The sequence below is a fragment of the Aphelocoma coerulescens genome, chromosome 10, assembly GCF_041296385.1.
Source record: "Aphelocoma coerulescens isolate FSJ_1873_10779 chromosome 10, UR_Acoe_1.0, whole genome shotgun sequence".
NCBI classification, from domain to species: domain Eukaryota; kingdom Metazoa; phylum Chordata; class Aves; order Passeriformes; family Corvidae; genus Aphelocoma; species Aphelocoma coerulescens.
The window spans coordinates 7205889-7224960 of record NC_091024.1 but is presented as its reverse complement, the minus strand read 5'-3'; the positions used below and the strand labels follow the sequence as shown (position 1 = coordinate 7224960).

At 41.2% G+C, this 19072-nt stretch overlaps 1 protein-coding gene across 6 annotated transcripts in view; it reads right to left on the bottom strand.

The window, feature by feature from the left end:
• Nucleotides 1-19072, bottom strand: part of CHD2 (chromodomain helicase DNA binding protein 2) — an 86175-nt gene that overhangs the window by 47809 nt on the left and 19294 nt on the right. For 2 of the 6 annotated variants that reach the window (XM_069026262.1, XM_069026263.1), the window contains 2 exons: nucleotides 16135-16195; nucleotides 7146-10793 (listed from right to left, as the gene is read on the bottom strand). In XM_069026262.1, the coding sequence (XP_068882363.1) occupies nucleotides 7146-7207 (62 nt within the window). In that variant the 5' untranslated portion in view covers nucleotides 7208-10793; nucleotides 16135-16195. Of the gene's footprint in view, nucleotides 1-7145; nucleotides 10820-16134; nucleotides 16196-19072 lie in introns of all 6 variants that reach the window. The other 4 variants (XM_069026261.1, XM_069026260.1, XM_069026264.1 and 1 more) reach the window with 4 other exon arrangements.

Genomic DNA, 19072 nt, shown 5'->3' with positions numbered 1-19072 from the left:
TGAATGATAAAGACTTTCCAAAAGCTGGTGGGGTTTTTTTCTCCACTACAAAGACACTATGTCGTGCTTGCATAAGCAAGCAAAAGGAGCAATCCATTCATGATGGGGAGAGCTGGCTCTCTCACTCTCTGATCTTTAAGCCAGAGGGTGAAAATTCTTGGGATGTTCAGTGGGAAAAGAGAAAAAAAAAAAAAAAAAAACAGCAGAGGGACAAAAGGAGTCAAAACCTGTCTGCTTGATTAAGGAGCACCATTGATAATCTCCAAGGCAGCATCCTTCCCTTTCCCTGCACAGAAAGGGGAGAACAATTGCAGTTCTCATGGTTTGAAAGGGCCCCGTCTCTCCCTCCCCGGGAGGCAGTGAAGCGTTTCCGGGCTCCACATCCCACTTCAGCGGGAGGACCCGCTGGCTCCTGGCAGCTCCCAGCTCCTCCAGCCCCAGGCAACGAGAGGAGAAGGAGTCCGGGGGTGCACATCTTCCTCAGACAGCGGGCAGGGCTGTCCCTGTGCCCTCCGCTGTTCCAGCCACCGTTGTGCTGTGTCCCACCGGGGACAGCTGAGCTGAAGCTCAGTGGCAGCACAAAGGGGATTTCCACACAGGTGCATCCCCACTGGCAAAGGACATGTGGATGCATGAGGAGGGCTGGAACGTGCACACACAATTAGTACAGAAAAGGTGGATGCTTTTTCTCCCTTAACATTTGGCAAACTTCCTTTAAAACCACTCAGATTAAAGACATGCAGTGTATATGGAAATTAGGACCCAAATCCCATTAAGAGGAACATGATGGTGCAGAAATTCCCTTCTGGTTCCAGGTGACCTGCAGTTCAGAAAAAGGAAGCCTGATCTGGCCTGAGGAGGTTATTCCAAGTGACTCTTAAAAGTTGTTTTTAACCAAGAGATTTAAGGCTCATCACCAAGCCTAAGTTTTATAGACAGCACATGGCATTCAAATCTCAGCTGGTGACAACTCTGTAGTGAAGCACAGAGATTCCTCCCCATGAGAGAGATGCAAACGACTCCTATAATTAACATATTAGCAATTCTATTAAGTCATCTATACCCAACAATAACACTTGCAAGAAACATAGTTACAACACAGCTTTTTCCTAAGGAGTCGGGTGTTCTGGAGTCAGTGGATTCTTGACATTGCAACACACTTGTTCATAGCTGGGGTAAAGGTTGGTGAGCAATGAAGTGTTCAGCATCCTATCCCGTCTGTGGAGCTTGGCAGACACACTGCACTGAGCCACGCCAGGATTAAACGCCATGCCAGCACTTCCAGCACAACACCAGAAAGGAGTCTGAGATCACTGTTAAAAACTTTTTAATTTTTAACCCCTATTAGTCAAGGCCAGAAAATCACATGTAATACAGAATAGGTTATTTCAGCCCACAGGTAAATATAAAGCAAGGTGGAGACTGAAAATTAGAATTTAGCAGCAGTGCTGCACAAGCTGTAATGTAAAATGAGCTGCTGTGCATTTAGAAAGACACAGCAACATTTGGCTCATAATATCCAAAAAATAATCCCTCTAAGAAAATGAGGCATTAACAGTGCGACAAACTTACAAAAGCTTCACTGCAAGTCACTAGGGGTAAACTTCCTCTGGGCTTTTTTCCTTTCATTTCAAGGTTCCTTTACAGGATGTGAAGGTGGGCTTTACACACACACCAGCACCTACCGAAAGAGCATCCTCACATGGCATTTCAGCACGCATCTTTTAATAAAAGCACACCAGAAAGATTGATGTCAGATACCATGGCAGTAGAGCAGCAAAACCTTTGCTAGAAGGCTGCTTCTATCTAATTATGGTAATCCAGGCCATCCCCTCCCCCAGCGCTGTGCTGTTTGTATTTATTTTCCGTGAAGGAGAAGAGAGATAAAGCAGAACAGCAGCTTTCTCCAGCCATTACCAGTTCCTTTTTGAGCTGGATTGCAGCTAGGGGCAAGTAGAGATTTAGAAGCCTTTTCCACCTCCAGAATTTAGCAGCCTAATTTAACATTGCAATTCCTGCTGGGTCCTTCATGCTGTGTGCAACACGAAACAAGATACAGTGGATACACACACCACCAGGTCATATGGAGATGCAACTTCAGCATAAGCTGCCAAACCCACCCAAAGAAGGTTTACTTTGGCTGTCTTGAGTTCAAAAGCAGCCAGTCCATGGCATGAGAAGCTTCAGTCCCTACACTCCTGCTTGCAGTCTCAGGTACTTCACCTCATGGCCAGTCTGCATCTGCCACCGGTACCCTCACCTGCTCCTCCAAACCAGCACTGATAAGCCTGAATTAAGAGATGTGCCAGTATAAAAATTCATCAGAGACAAGTTTGGCAGCTCAGTAACCTGCTAACGGTATGAGCAACTTTCTGAGGGGTGAAACATGAAAACAAAGACGGGAACTGGTTTATCCCTGTACCAGATTGGAGAGATTAAAATGAAACACCAATGCCTTGCTGGCCCTCCTTCTGAGCCCTGTCAAAGCTACCAGTGGAAGTGTTTGTTTGAAGGCACAATTGTGGTTATGGCAGCCCCAGCGCTGCTCCTGAGGCACAGCCGGGATCCGCGTTCTCAGAAATGCCACCACCGAGCTGTCGTCTCCAGCACCGGAGGAAGTGGGGGAAGGTGCAGATAAGGGCAACTGTTACCCTCAGTGTGTGGCAGGTGAAACAGAAAGGGGAACAGGCTCTAATCTGCGATCTGAGCCACGTCACCTTCCTTTGGCTGAAGGCACTCACTGAGCTGGGAACACGCCTGCACACACGTGCACTCAGCCATGGCAACGCCCCTGCCCCAGCGCAGGCTGTGCCACAGAAACAGGGTTACAGAATTACCCAGGTGAGCTCTTTATTCCCATTTCTCAATTTTTATTCAGTAAAAGTCATGCATTTTAGAGAATCTATAAAATTTGGTTAATTAGCTTAAGATGTTTAACTAAAAAAAGAACAATCCAGAAGACAATGAATTCCAGCTAAATGTAGCTTCTTGCAGTTTGTGAGCCCTTTTTATAGCACTGTATATACTGTATCCATCTCTGGCAGCAATCACAAAACAGGGAACAGAGGAGTTGAAAGCCTCAGGATTGTGCATGCGTAATTAGATGAGACACTTCCTTCACGAGGGTAATGTGAAACAGAAGTAACAAAGCAAAACAAGAACAATCTCCTTTGTGCTGCACAGAGATTACATCATGATTCATATGAATTCCTTGCACATTATTCCTTTTGTGTCCTGCACTGATCAAACATTTTTCCCTTTCAAAAAAGGCTCCGGACAGTTTCACAAAGGGTTAAAGCTTAAAAAGAGAGGGGGGGGGGAAGTCCTTGTTGAAGAATGCAGCGGTGCAAATGAAACTGAAAGCCTCGGCACATGCACATGGACACAACAGCTAAAAAGTAACCCGTCAACTGGATAAAAACGTGAAACCCACAATTTAACATTTTAATAAATGTGTTCAGTGTTTCTACTCGGCTGAAAGAAAATCAGTTGCAAAATGCACACTGAAAGCAAACAGTGAGTTTTGGTGATTTAAGGATACTGAAAGCTGTACCTCTATGCAAAAAAAAAAAAAAAAAAAAAAAAAAAAAAGACAAAAAGACAGATGTTCCAGGAATACTATGGCATTCTACAATTCCTTTTGAAGTTAAAAAAAAAAAAAAGGGGGAAAAAAATCCGCAGCAAAAATAGCCCTGCTTCTTTTCAAGTCGCTTCTCAAAATAGCTTGCACTATTAAAATGAAAACCCCTTAAAATGAAAGCACTGCAAGCCCACGCCCGGCAGATGAGCGGAAGCGGGGGGAGGCAGCGGCAGCCGCCCGCTCCCGGCGCGCTGATCCCGATCCCGCTGCCGCTCCCGGGGGCCCGCGCGGCGCGCGCAGCCAATGGCGGCGCGGCCGGCGCAGGGCGGCCTTTGAACCCCGCAGCCGCTTCCCGCGGCGCCCGAGCAGTGCGGCACAAAGAACAGCCATTTTGTGACAGCGCCGGCCGCCGCAGCCCGCCCGAGCCGGCCCCACCGCTGCCCCAACGACAACGGGCTGCCCCCCGCTCCCGGCGCCACACAAGGGGGGCAGCTTGCGCTTAACGCGATCGCTTCCCTCCCCTCCCCCCCTCCGCCAAATGCTGGTTCGTGTGGACCGACATCTCCATAAAATGGCTGCCACGTCAGGCGAGGGTGTTGTGCTGTGCAAAGCCCTGCGCTGGGAGGTGGCTGCTCAGCAAAAACACGCCATTTCAGACCTCGGAGCTCCAGCTCGGCACAGAAAACGGCCTGGGAGCTAACCGACCGCAACCTATTTTTCCCCCCCCAAAAAAGATGTTTTAATGCTAGAGAAGCCCAGAGCTGGATATAGACACAGCGCTTGTCCAGCCTTGCAGGGTCTGGAGCTCAAACCGTTCCCACGCCGGGTATTTCAGAGGTGGGAGAGCAAATGCAACAGATACGGGCCAAGGGAAAAGAAAACTACGTAACCTATGCCTGTTACTTGCTATCCCTGCAAAACTCACTCCTGGGCTTTAAGGAGGCCCCAGCCTGCCTCCGGCCTCCACACTTCCCATGAGGGCCGACCATGGATGTACCTTCACACTACCTGCCCTTCAGACGTGCAGCACAGAGGATGCTAGAAAACACAGCAGATTGTGTTCAATTATTTATGCAAATCCCAGGCACACAGGTGGGGGTCAGCAGGAACTGCAGCAGACCCAGAGCAACTTTTCCCCCGTTGGGGAAAGTTGCATGAAATCACTCAGCTCCAAGTTGGATTTACTGTCAAAGCACAAAGGACAGGTGTTGCTGGGCACCTAGAAAGGCAGGAGTACAATGCTCAGCTTACAAACTGTAAAGAGTTAACACCATCTCTCTCCCCAAGAAAAATCATCTGCTTCGGGACAATTCTCTGTGTTTTTGTTTACTCAGCACAGGCCTTTGTATTTCCTTAGAAGTGGAAAGGTGGGAGTCAATTCCTCAGGGCACTACAGTGGTGTGCAAGAACTGTATTTTCTTCCACTCCAACACCTTTCTCCAGCCCACATGAATGGCACCAGCCATATCCACCTCTTCCACCACCCAGGGCTCCCAACAGGACTGTGCAACTTCCATGTTCAAATACTTCCATGGATGCCAAGCTGGCCTCATCAGCACGTGAAGTGCAGACACCGGTGCATTTCTGGGTTACAATACAGCAAAGTGGTGGCTTTACTTCCTAGAAATCATTTCCCCTACTTCAGGTCAGCCTCAGGAAGTAAAGCCCATTTTATGACATTGAGCTGACTCACAGCTCACAAATAAGCTCAACAGGGTTCACTTGCAAATATCCTGTGCTCGATTGCTCCCACACTTCAGGTGTGTTGGTGTCACACACAGCAGGTTTATTTTGAGAAAAAAAAAAAAAAAGATGTGAAGGGGGAGAAGGGTAACTTCACACAACAGGTGTTAAATGTAAATGGATCAATTATGATAAATAACCTTTCAATGAAAATCCCAAAAGCACACAAGACACTATGCAAATCTCATACCCCTAAGGACAAAACCCCCTGTGGGACTCCTGCTACATAGCTCAGATTTTAGCTCCTATTCCTTTCCAACACTGATAAAATACTTTAAATTTCCTCAACAAATTATGTCTGTTGCTGCTCTTGTTGATAATCTCCACTTTAAAAAAGCATAAAAATTTATGTAAGCCGAATAATAAGTAATTTTTATAAATGGTGACTTTTCCCACAATATTTTGCATGCAGCATTTACAATAAAGAAAGCACAATATGAATATCTGATGTGTTTTTAAACGGCATTATTAGAAAAGCTCTGTTGAAGTGCTACATGTAATGCTTCAAATATCCCTGAGGCTAATTTAGTTAATACTAATTTCAAATTAAACAAACTTACCTATATCCATTTTAGAATTTAAAATTTGACTGCAATTTTAATACACCCAGAACAGCATCCAAGTTTATAACAGAAGGTTACAGTAACTTGATAATATATATATATTCCCACACTATTTCAAGTTCGTGTGCTTAAGGAAGGTTAAATACTGGACATCAAGAATACTGTTCAAACACCTGAACATCACATAGAGCACATGTGATACAACAGACAGTTCAGAGTTCTTTTTTATTAAGGTTGATTTAAAATGCAGGAAGACAACACCAGAGAAAAAGAAACAGACCAAGATTCAATTAAAATTAACAAAATGCAAAACTCAATAATATTTACAAACTAGAAAACAAAAATGCATATAATTTAATTTCCAATTTTTGGAGGAGGCGACCCTTTAAATACAAAATGAGCGATTTGGTAATTGCACTTCTGCATTCCCAGCAAACAAACATTTTCAGTATTTCACACTTTTCCCACATCAAGGTTAAGTTTATAAAAATCTGTAAAGAATCTCATTACTCGACAAAAGTAAATAAAAATACTCTGAGCAAAAATACATTAAACAAAACAAGCAAAGCATTTGGTGCCTCTTGTGAGCAGTCCCAGGGTATATTTTATAATACAAAATGCCATCACCAGGAGGACAAAGTCTCGTTAAATTGTATAAAAATATTCTAAAATACCTCAACAGAATCAAAGTTCTACAAGCTAAAATAAAATCTGAAGTAAGAGGTATCCGACACACAGGCACTTTCCAGTTTATATTTCAAAATAAGCTTTTTTTCATTCATGTAACTTTTTCTTGTGCCTATTTACTATAATTTACTACTACACCAGGCTTCTGTATGGCCCTCAGTTAAAGTTTAGACTTCTGAGATTCTTCAAAGAAAAATTTGCCTTGTATGTAAAATGGTGCAATGCAGCAATGGCTAAACCGACAAGGTCATTTTTCACAGCACAAAAAACCTAAAAACTGAAATTCAAAAGCTGGAAAAACATCATACAGGGGCAAGGGCTGCCCTGAATAAAGGTACAGTACCTTTTGCCTAGGACATGGGCCCTTAAGTCACAACACAACTTTCAGAAATTGCTACCAAAAAAAATTAGGGTGTGGCATGCTAACAATCTCAAGGTCATTCCTTAAAAAGGAAGCAAAATCAGTAAAATGTTTTCTATTAAGCACTGACAGTAACCCAAGGCTGTCAAAGTAAACAGGGTATTCACAGGTTTTACAAAAAAAAAAAAAAAAGAAAGTTGATAGGTCATACCTCGATGCATTGCTGTGGACTGAACCCTCCTCTCCTTGGCTTTTGTCCTTATTTCTCATCATCTTTTTATTCTTAAATATTAAAAGGGGGTCAGGGGTGTCTGTTTGCTTTGAAGTCCTGTGCCCAGGTATTTACTGTCAAAAGTTGAAAGAAAGGTAAGGTCCCAGTTCGTTTCACTGGCTTTCATTATCAGGAACAAAGTCCTGACGCTGCAATGATATTGTTATAACAATACACAACACTGATCAACACGGCAAACCGGAGATTTAAAACAAATAATCATTTTTACAAGAAAAATCCGAGAATAAACACAGGAGAGGAGCATCCTGCAAACTTTCCCAAAGTAACACTGGATGCAAATAATCTCTGTATCTTATTGCGTCATCCCAATACAGCACAAATCGGTCGAAAATCAAAGTACTCAAAACGGCAGAAATCTAAAAATTATTATTATTAATTGCTCACCTACCTGATCCATGCACCGCCGCCAGGACCAAGTCGATATTAGTTTCGGGTAGTGGAAAAACATTAGATCCAAAATATTTAGAATTATACCGATAAAATACAAATTTCAGAAAATGAAAAAAAAATATATATTCTAATCCCAAAAATATGCTGCCGATAAAGCAAAAGAAGCGGTAATTAGTACAAAAATGTCCGGGGGAAAAAGCTCATTAGGAGAGCGCACAAAAATGGAGGTACGCCATGGCTTCTAAGCTGGAAAAACAACGACCTGGGCTCTCTCCACGGCTTCTTCTTTCCAGCAAGGCACGAAAAAGGAGCCCTCAAAAGCTGCTTTTCTGCCCGAAAAAGGTCCGCTCGGCCCCCGATTAGTGCCTAGGAGAGGCAAGGGGCTGTGGGGGCCCCCTGAGGCTGCCCGAAAGTTAGGGAAAGTTGCGTAAAGTGTTGGGGAAGGCACGGAGCTGAGCGCGCTCTCTCTAAGGCACAGCCGCCATCTAGAGCTCCTTCCCAGCTCTGAGCTCTGCCTTTGATTGACACTCTCTACATTTACCCCACAACTCAGGTGATGTACCATAGACCCACCCCTTCATTTCTACCAAAAAAAGAGAGAGCCTCCACCTAAAGGGTGCCTGCTACCCCACAGCCCTGGCTCCTTCCAACTACCCCAGCTCAAGGGGCACCTTAACCCCATGTGGCTCAGGCACCCTTTGGAAGCCAGAAAGAAATGGAATTTGTGCCTTTTGTTTTAAAGATTTGCTAAATATTTCAGTGCCTGGGCTAAAATTACTTCCTCCCTGGACAGGAAGTGGTGCTGTTACAAGCCATTTTGAAGGCATGGAACTGGAGCTCACTGCCATGTAGGCAGCAACAGCCCACTCTGGGGGTCACCCCACCCAAGGGGCAGCTTAGCTTCCCCCCAGTTCGGTGGCAGAATCCCCAGACAACAGCTGTTCCCTCTGCCCCCCAGTGCTGGCACTGGCAGGGGGGGACAGCAGCATCCCCCACTCCCAAACCAACCCCACAGAGCCGAGATTGCCCTCCAGCTCCACAGCGCCTCCCTGGTGGTTTCCCCCAACAACTCCAATCCAACAGCCACACCATTTCTACCAGCTATGCCAAGGCACTATGGTCAAGTCAGTCCAACACCATCAAATTGCTTATTTCTAATGCACTTTCTTAACCCATTCATGGTCATTAACAGATTTTTAACACAACAAATTAACTTTAAAGCTGCACAGTAACCAAGCTGCAGAACTGCAAATCAACAATGGACACCTCCAAACACAACATCCTGGAATTGGGAAGATGTATCACCAAGGGAATGGAGGTGATCCAAGCAGCCCCTGACCGCTTGATTCTGACTACCAGTTGTCTTCCACGAGCAACACCAACTCCTTAAAGCACAAGGACATCTTGCATATTCATAAGCATCACAACAAGACAGAGCCATCAGCCACTGGGGGACCACCAGAGGACAAACAGGCAATGGGCTACTTTGGGGTTCTATGGGAACATCCATGGCACAGCATCCCAACAACTCAAAACCATTCAACCAGTAGAACCAACATAGTCCTCCTTTAATTCCTTCACAGACCTGCCATTCATCTCCTACAACCACCTATCCTCTTTCCACAGGGGTTTCACAAGGAACTCTCCAATGCCACAAGCCATTTAAAAAAATTCCACTTTACCAATTATTCACAGAAGACTCCTTGCACCTCAACTGCAAGAACTAAAAAACCACAATGCAAGACCATTCCAAGCATTTTTGGGTAACACAAAGGAAAATCCACTCATCTGAATGAGAAACCCTTCAGGTTGGTCCCAGCATCCAACTCCACCATAAAAACACATGGCAAAACCAAACTGGAGCAAGCGTGTACCATTAAAATGGCTGGATGGAACAGGTATGAGCAACTCATCATGGCAAAAATGGGTATTTCCAAAGAAGTCTGAGCAAGGCAAATGGCTAAACACAGACAATGAACAGGATTTTGCCTGGGTTTTCAAAGATAATATCAAGGTTATCTCAGCACCAGGTTTATCATCTTGGCCCTCCAGCACAAAAGACAACTTTGAGTTTCAGGTGAAAAATATGGAGAAGAAATGGCTACAATTAAATGATCAGATCCACTAGAAACCTGTAAGGCAATCATGACTTCGAACAGCAGAATAATTTTAAAATTCATTTGCAAAGGTTAACATGTAATCTGTAGTAGCATCAAAAACAACTCAGTTTTTTCTCACCAAACACATGGCACGGTATCACGACACTAAGGCTACATGTACGCAAGAGCAGTGAAGCAAATTGGACACTCGCACAAAACAATTTTTAAGACCAAAGAGACTGTTCAGGAAGTCTGTAGTCCAGGAAATCTGTTGAAAAGTTTCTGTACCCACACACAACCCAAGAACATACCTAAAAAAGTTACACAAAACATTTGAGTACTCCTTTATTGTGATATTTTCTCAGCCTTCAACTGGTATCAATTCCATCTTAAAATAACTTCACAAAGTTCAGCAGCAGTGTCCTGACAATAGGCCAAGTACTGAAAACCCCTCATATTAAGCACCTGAATGAACAAGCCAGCAAATACAAATTCATTGGAAGTCATGGCAAAGTGAACATAATTTGTGAATGAAAACCACATTTGAAATCAAGTATAGCACAAAATTTTACCTTGCCTTCAGTACTCAGCTAAAGTATTTCTCAGTTTAATAGCAACCAAAAATGTAACCCACTTCAATATCAACACAATAAAAAAAAAAAAATCAGCCAGAAAGGACAAACACAAAGTGTGAAATAAACCAAAACCTTTTATTTAAAGTCACTTGAAAAAATTACATTTTCTCAAAAGGGGTAGCAACAGATCTTTTACCAAATTAATTTGCCTGTCATGCAAACACAACCCAAAAGGAAAGTTTTGCCACCCAGTCCTCAAACAGATCCATCATTGGATAGTCACTGATTAATATAAATGCAAAGTCCATTTTGAGAGGATGATCACAACCCAGATCTTCTCTGGTTTAATAACATGAGAGTCCACGTTTTAACATCCTTTTCTTGGACAGACATCCCAGCACTCATGCATTAGTCCATTTCCTCAACCTCTCAATCCCCAGTGGAACTGCCATCTTGGTGTCTCATTCGTAGACTCCTTTTGACACTCTTCATCTGAATGGATTCTTTATGAAAAATTAGAAGAAAGATGCTGTTGGAATACACATCATAGCTTTAAACTAAGACATTCAACTACTGTACCTTGAAGATAATTTAAACATGTAACTCATGCTTCATTCCATGTTACACAGTCCACAATATCTACTTTTATCAGAAACAATGTCAAACAATCACTTCAAGAATCAAACACAGAAAGTTTAACCAAAACTATAAAAAAACCCAGGAGAAATTATTAGAAGTCCAAGAACCCTTTCAGGATCCATGAATTCCATTTGAAATTTCTTCAGAGTGTTAAACTACTACAGAAATCTGGGGCGGGAAATCTAAGAAATTTGCTCTTGCAACCATTTTCATTGCACTGGCCCATCCTCTGAAGCAGACACTGCTTAGTAGAAGACCAAGGTTCTTGTAACAAGTCAAAATTTTTAAATACTATTGAAGCTCCTTCCTTCGAAGACAGAGATCCATCAAAATCAATGAAAACTGGTTTCTTATAGACAGATGGTGACTGGAGACAAGACATTCCACCATCTTAACCCAGTTTTCCAGCTCATGAAAGGTGCAGAGTGCAACAGCAAACACACAAGCAAATGGAATGACTGGTTTAGTTACTGGTGGGAAAGGACACATCAGAAATCAGATGAAAATGGTCACATGTCACACTAGCTGCCTTTAGCAAGGCTCCTGTTCCATGCTCCAACCATGCTCATCATGTAACAGCAACCAAGCCCACAAGTGAGTGACAAACCAAACTGAGCAAACAACATCCACATGGATAAATACAAACCCAATGTTCCCATCCTCCTATCTTCTTCCAAGAAATATAAGTTCAATTTACTTCAAGAAAACCCCTACTCCTCCTCACATGCAAAACTTAACTACAGGAAGTTATGAAGTGTTAAGAACATTATTTTGAAATCAATGCTGACTGTAGGGCTGACATGCAAAAAGGGTTTTAAAATGCGTTCCTGATTTTGAGTATCAGCACTCCAACATCAATTCTTTCCTTTGCATGTGTATAGGTTTAACCTCATTTTAGTCAGAAAGCCAACTTCACCACCAGTCTGCTCCCTGATAATCCTGGGCAGATTCTGACAAAAGATGCAGAAATTACCCACAGCCCAGCAAAATCTAGTGGGGCCATCTAGTGGTCTCTGCCTCAGAATCCCAGTCTCCCCAGTCTCATCTCAAAATAACCAGTTACAGCAAAGCAAAGAGCACTGGAAGCAGTGCAACAAGCCCCAGTCTGACTTTCTCAAGTACCCATGAGTCCTGTTTTATGCTGTTCTATAGACTCCCTTGTTTTAAATACAATGTATTGCACATCAAAGTGGGATAAGGGATCTGGTAATTCACTTTCCACTGTGAAATGTGTGTAGCTGCAGGAATATTCAACCCCAGGACATTCAGTTTTCAGAAACTGAACTTTCAAGTTTAAAGAAATGCTTTGTTTCTAGCATTCAACTCATCCTCAGTTAAGATAAGGTACTAAATGTTTTGAAAGGTATTTTTCTCTCACACTAAGCTGGTTTGAGGGTTGCTTTGGGTTTGGTTTGGGTTTTTTTCTAGTTCTCACTAACCTAATTTCAAATATATTTAGGCACTTGAATTAATATTTTGAGTATTTTTTCAAATTAATGCCTTGACCGAGGCATCAAAACATGAAAAAAATGACCACCACAAAGTTGTCCATTATTGTCACAATCAAACACTCAGAAGTACTAACATGAGTACAGTGGAAACCCATAAATAAGACCATTAAAATAATCTGTAGTTATTTTCAATAAGCTTAACATACAGAAATCCAATTACTGGCATCAACTTTCCCCACCTCTAAAAAAGGTAATTTAGTTACATATTAGTCACCCCTAAAAGGCTCTTTCCAGTTGGTTCAGCCCTCTGCCTTAGACACTCACAGGACCTGCCAAAAGCAATTTCAGGACAAATTTCCCTACTGGGTTCACCTACGTTGGGTTGGACCAAAAACTTTGCAAGTAACCCCATGATGTTCATCTTAAACTCTTCTCTAAACCTTGTAAAATAATTAGCAGTAAACAGAACTGATGAGGTATTATAATTAAGAACACGTTCTTGTTCTCCAAGTTATTATACATCAAAAAGCTGCCACAGGAATGGCTAAAATAATAATAGCAGCCTCTACACTTGTGAAATCTACATTTGCTTTAAAAGCTTTCACAGCACTTGTTTACTTATGAATTAAGGCATATTTTACTAAGAAATTTCAATAATGTTACAAAAATACACTCCTCCATGAAGACATATGCAGTGATCCTACACTTGAGGTAGATACTGAAAAACCCATTTTTTTTTCCTAGATGACATGAGTCTTCCATTCCTTCTGTAAAATGCATTAGGCATCCACCCATTTTTCAAGCTTCTATCATCTACTAGTAACTGGTTTTGTTTCCAAGCACTGCATTTTGATCACGATAAATCAGGGACCTGGGTAGTCATGCAGTACTGACAAAGTTTCCTTCAAACCACTGGTAATACATTGACACTCCTTGCCATCCATTCCCAACCTGCCTAAAGATTCAAGACAACAATTACAAAACATCTGAGTTTACAAAGTTTTTCTCTTCAACTTTTTTTGCAATTATTTGTTGCTACATTAAAAGATCACAGAAGTAAGACAACCCTCATGGCCAAACCCATGGCTTCAGCCATTTCAGGGGCATCGAAACCCTGCATTCCTTGAAGTGTGAGACTGAAGCTGAACACGTACAACACCCATGCATAAGACACCAACACATTTACAAACTTTTCCAGAATGAAATCTGAGGCTTAAACTTTCAACTGAGGTGACCTACTTGGGAAAGGGAATTCACTCCAACAGAGGGAGCTGAATGGACAGAATGAGGTTCTGAGCAAACCAAACCTCAAGTTCTACACTTCAAAGTTCATTAAAGCAAGGTTTTATTCTCAAAGACATCCCTGGTAACTTTTACACTGAAGGAAAGAACAGAGGTGTCCTTTATTGGCAGCTAAGTCCATTATGTTATTCTGTACAGTCTTTAGCAGGAACTAAGTGCTCTCGACAGCTCTAAGTCTGCTTTTACCACCAATAGATGTTCCTTAAGCAGAGCAGCAAAAGCACAACTCATGTAGGTTTGGGTATTTTTAGGTAAGAAAGGCTATTTGCCAGGTTTGTTAGATTTCAAGGTTAATTCCAAATAAGACTTGACTTTATTCACACATGCACTCTTTTGTGGGTACTGTTTTTAAATAATAAATTTTATTGCATTAAGCAAAGTTTGCCAACTTTAACAAAGCTCCTGGTGTTTTCAAGTATTTTCCTTCTTCTTAAAAAAAAGAATTAAAAATAAAAATCAGTGCTTCAACTAAACACCATGTTAACCAGAGAATGCAATCAAGATCCACCCATCTGAATGCTTTCACAACTGCTTTTTGAAGCAACTTCTTTTGTAGACAACAGTTTCAATTAAGTCAATTAAGGGTTTCACATTGACCCCTTCCTTTAGGTAAGGGCTGTAAACCAGAAAAGGACAGAAGAATTACTCGGTATGTAACTGAAAAGCCAAAGTTCTACTCAAGAAGCCAGATCTGACAATAGCTAATTTACAACCCAATGAAAAAACAAGAATGTATATATAAAGATGTAGGAATCACATGGAGATTAATATTAAAATGGAACATGAGTCATGTGTTTAGAGATTCTAGCAGGTGATTTGGGCTAGGAAGACATCAGTGGATAGTATAGGAAGAGTTTTGAGGAATAGCTAGAGAAGAAACATATCAAGAAATAGGCTGCTCTACACACACCTACAGCGGGAAAAACAGCTTAAGACTTCTGAAAGAACAAAGCAATAGAACTTCACAAAGATTAAACACTTATCAAAACTGAGCTCATCTACACACATTAAAAACTTAATTCCTCAAAGTCCATGAACTATTTTGCTACTTCTTTTGCTTCAGGACTGAAAACTCAAGTGATAAAATTGGTCCAAAATGAAAAGGACCCAGAAGCAGCAGGAGGCCAGAGTAACACAGCCTCGCAAGGTTTGCACCTTACCCCCACATATTCCTTTTCCCTTTCAGAAGAGCTCTACATTAGTCTCCACACCATGGAGCGGATGAGAAGCACAGGACTTTGGAGTACAAAACCAGCTTCTCTCCCAGCACCTGAGGCAGTGCAGAAGACAGTGGCTGCTGGAGTGCTCTGCTAACAAACACAGCCACAGGACAGCTAAAATTCACTGTCATCTAGCCACTAAAATGAGTGGATTTGCATCTTGGAACAACATTTTCCCAAGCTATCTGAAGCTTAAGGAAGGCCTTGCTCAATCAGGTAGCACATGAGACTGAAAGAAGTGGCTCCAAGAAACTGTCTCTTAAAGAAAAGCATATATTCCAAAGCACAGTGCTACAGGAATAGAGCTTCCCACAAAAAAAAGTTAATCCATGTACACAAAATGCAATGGATGCCCTAATTAAATATGCACAATCAAGGAGTCTGAATTTTAAGCAGACAGGAAGACAAAAGGACTTGTGTCTTTCCACAGGCAACTCCCAAGAAAGTCACAAAATGTGCCAGAGACAACAAAAGGTCAAGACCAAATTCCTTTTAGTTAAGGAAATGGGAAAAAATTGTCCCTATATTCATCCAGTATAGAACTGAATTAATTTATCTACTCAAGCCTGCCAATTTTATGTTTTGACTATATGAGGAATGATTTCAAGTCTATCAGCTAGCAGTTTAATTTTAAAAAAATACAGGAAACTGTACTAGCATTTATCGTTTTGTGCAAAGCCAGAGCTTTATGAATGAAGAACAGAAAAAGAACGACTGTAGAACAGGAGACAGTAACTGTCTGCTCAAAGGCTCTCACTGATCCTGACAGAAGCATAAGGACAACACAAGATGCTTGTAGGGCACGTTCTTCCTGCTATACTTTCCACACCATTTGTTATCCAAATTGTGTGTAGTACGTCTCTAGAGACAGACATCTGCATACCAAAAACCCTTCTGAACAAGCAAAACTGTGATGTAGAAGTTCTCAGTGAAATCTGGAGTCAAATCACAGAAGCCCCCAGAACTACAATCAGATCTGAAAGCTGTTCTGCAGCCAGACAGGGAGAGAGCACTATCCAAGTATTGCTCATTTCCTAAGAGCCCAGCAGGAATGATCCTGGGGTCCTCTTAACTAAGCTTTTCTAAAACACACATGCACACATGGCCACACACTAATTAACTTCTGAATGTACTCAGCCAAAACCTTCAGCCACTTAAACATTATAGCCATGTGTGGCTGCTGGGGGTTTTTTAAAGCTAAAAAGTAAATGTTATTAGGAATAACAACTTACCAGTGCTTCAACCAAAAGCAGCTATTTTGCTTACAGTGAGTACATCAATTCCTCAACACATCTGTAGGAAAAATGGGATATTAAAACACTTGAATTAAAATAAATTTAAAAATAAAAGAGATCTAGACCTTAAGGTCTAGAAGACCAAGCACTAGCTTTTATTACAAAATTCCTCATACGAAAATTCAGAAAAAATCCCAAGCATTCCCAGGTCACAGCATGTGCTACAAAAGTTATTTTTATAAAAAAAATTTAAGTACCCCTATGGAACCTGTTATTAAAGAACCTGCAACAACCCAAGAAATTCAGATCCAGTCCTATACACAAATGCATTGAGAAACAACATTAGAAAAAAGTTCTTCGAAATTTTTGAAGAAGATCAATCAGGCATCAAGTGGAAGTACGCTTAAGCAAACTGACTTGCCCTTCACAATAGGAAATAAAATGCTCTTTTTATTGACAGGAAGTATCAGCTGGATGTAGGGCAGTTACATAAAACATTTATTTGGAGCAAATTATCTACTTTATCTCAAGGTTACTCATGCATGGGCAAGGTCCAAATGTGAAAATCTGACTTTGAAAATGCCTATTGGCAATCTGTATCAGTAACTTTTTAATCAGTTACCTCAAGCAAAGGTAGCAAGATTAAAGTAAGACCCAAAATTCTAAAACAACTAATGAATTCTCTTTTTACTGTAAATTTCAACTAAATGAAATGAGCCACTCAAGTTTATCCTCCTGACATGTACAAGCAAAACCACTTCTTTTGTGATCTCTCAGAATCTACTTATATTGAAATAATAGCCTCAAATACATAAAAATTAATGAACCTATCCAGTGACAACATACTGTGCAATCCTCTAAACCTCTTCTCTTCCATCTGATAGCTACTCAGATGTGTAGAAAGAAATATGGGATGAACAGGTTTGTAATTTCTTTGTTGATGTAATTTATTTGAAACTATTATTATGGAAAAAGCCTTTAAAAAAGGAAATGACAAAAAAATATAGCAGTAGACCAGCAGAAGTATGTAGAATATCCTAATGAATGCGAAATTTAGAGGTTTAAAAATATTATTTATGATATTTTAAAATGTATTTGAATGTGCACGAGCAGCTGCTATTAAATAGAAGCACAGAACTTCTGTGAAGTGCTCATCCACCATTTCAGAAGAAACACAACATGGCTGCTGGACTCTGATCATCCATGAGGCATGCACCAGTCATCCAAGGCATGAAAAATGAATCAGGGAATGAATCAGTTACTTAGGCCCTTTGAATCATCTCACTCAAAAAAGGCCACTTAGAAACTACAGCCTAATAGATGAAGACAGGTGAAGTTAATGATTGGAAGATTCTCAATTTACAGCCCTCAGCCGTTTTCAGTAATTCACGGCACAGCTGCACATCCATCATTGCTTTCAAGTTAGTTTTTGTTTCCTTTAGTTCTAGAGCAAGCACACAGCTATGGTAGTTTGACACAAACTTTAATGAGGGTATTTAATATGGCTGTCACCACAAAGCATCTTCCCCTAATGACAGTGTTACAAAGACTCCAGCGGAGCTGTGTTCTCTGACCTCAGCACACTTGTGCAAAAGAATCTTACATTTGGCACAGTGGTATCACGTAGCAGTAGTGACACTTCTCTTCTTGGAGTGAGTGGATGAACCAAACAATGACTTTTGTAAAAAAAGCACCAGGATGTTGATAATGTATTACATTTCATTCACATGAGTTATTTTCCCATTATTATAGAATATAGCACTGTATTTCAAGTTCTTAATTTTAACATCCAAAACACATTCACTCAAACTGCAGAACAAATCACCAATGCTACAAGTTTATGCCACAAGCCAGAAACCAGAGCTTGGAAATAAAAGTCTTGGCTGAAAAAAATTAACCTTTCATGTTAACAACTCTATTTCCTGTATCTGATGTCAAAATCTTTTACTCAGACTATTTGCCGTGTTGTAGCCTGGGTGATTAAAAAAAAAAAATCCATCCCCTATTTAAAAATAAACATAAATTTACTTTTTCAAGGCATGCTAATAGCTGTGGCTTCTTTTTGTTTTAAAATTACAGACACTTGAGGTACAGTACAGCCTACACCACACAAAACATGCCTGGCCTCATAGGTCCATGGTTCCTTCCCCCAAAGATTGCCATTAGCCCTCACACAGTGCATCTCCTTCTACAGTAAGAGGAGACGTCAGCCACCCACAAGCTATCACCTGATATCACATTTTCTCTTGTATTTATTATTTAATTAACCAAGTATTTTGGCAAAGATGATGTGTATCACCACACCAATGTTCTTCCATGTACGCTGTCAATGCTACAAAAATCAATTCTATGAGAATACTTAATATAGGTTTGTATCCCCACAGAGGAACAGCTTCCTCTACTGAAAAGGTTAGGATTCAACCTGAGACATTCTCCTGACCACCCTCGATCCTCATGGGCACGATGTAGCGTAGCCATGAACTTGGAACTTCCCTCAAGTCCCAGGAGTGCACTTCTAACCCACTGAGGTCTACTTAACCTAAAGGTGAATCCACCATTTGTTAGATGAAAACAAGTTGTTCTTGCAAGAAAAGGCAGCTCCAAAGAGTTCACAAAATGGACAGTTAAAGCTGCTTTTATTGTCATGTCTATTTAGCACAATACCGGAAAGATGCAAGACTGTTATGATCAAAGTGCTCAATTTCATAGTTATCATAAAATGCCCAGGTCAGCCAAGATCTGCTCTTGAGCACTGTATTTTTTAATTTTTATTTTTCTACTTTTTTTTAAGAGCAGGTCAATTAGAAACTGCAGATTCAAACATTTCAGAATTTAGTATTAGGAATGTAAGTTGAGTCTGACGGGTTCGATCTCATCACTATTACCAGAATTTTGTGTGACTCGGGCTGGTCTTGCCTTTATCGTAATAGACTGT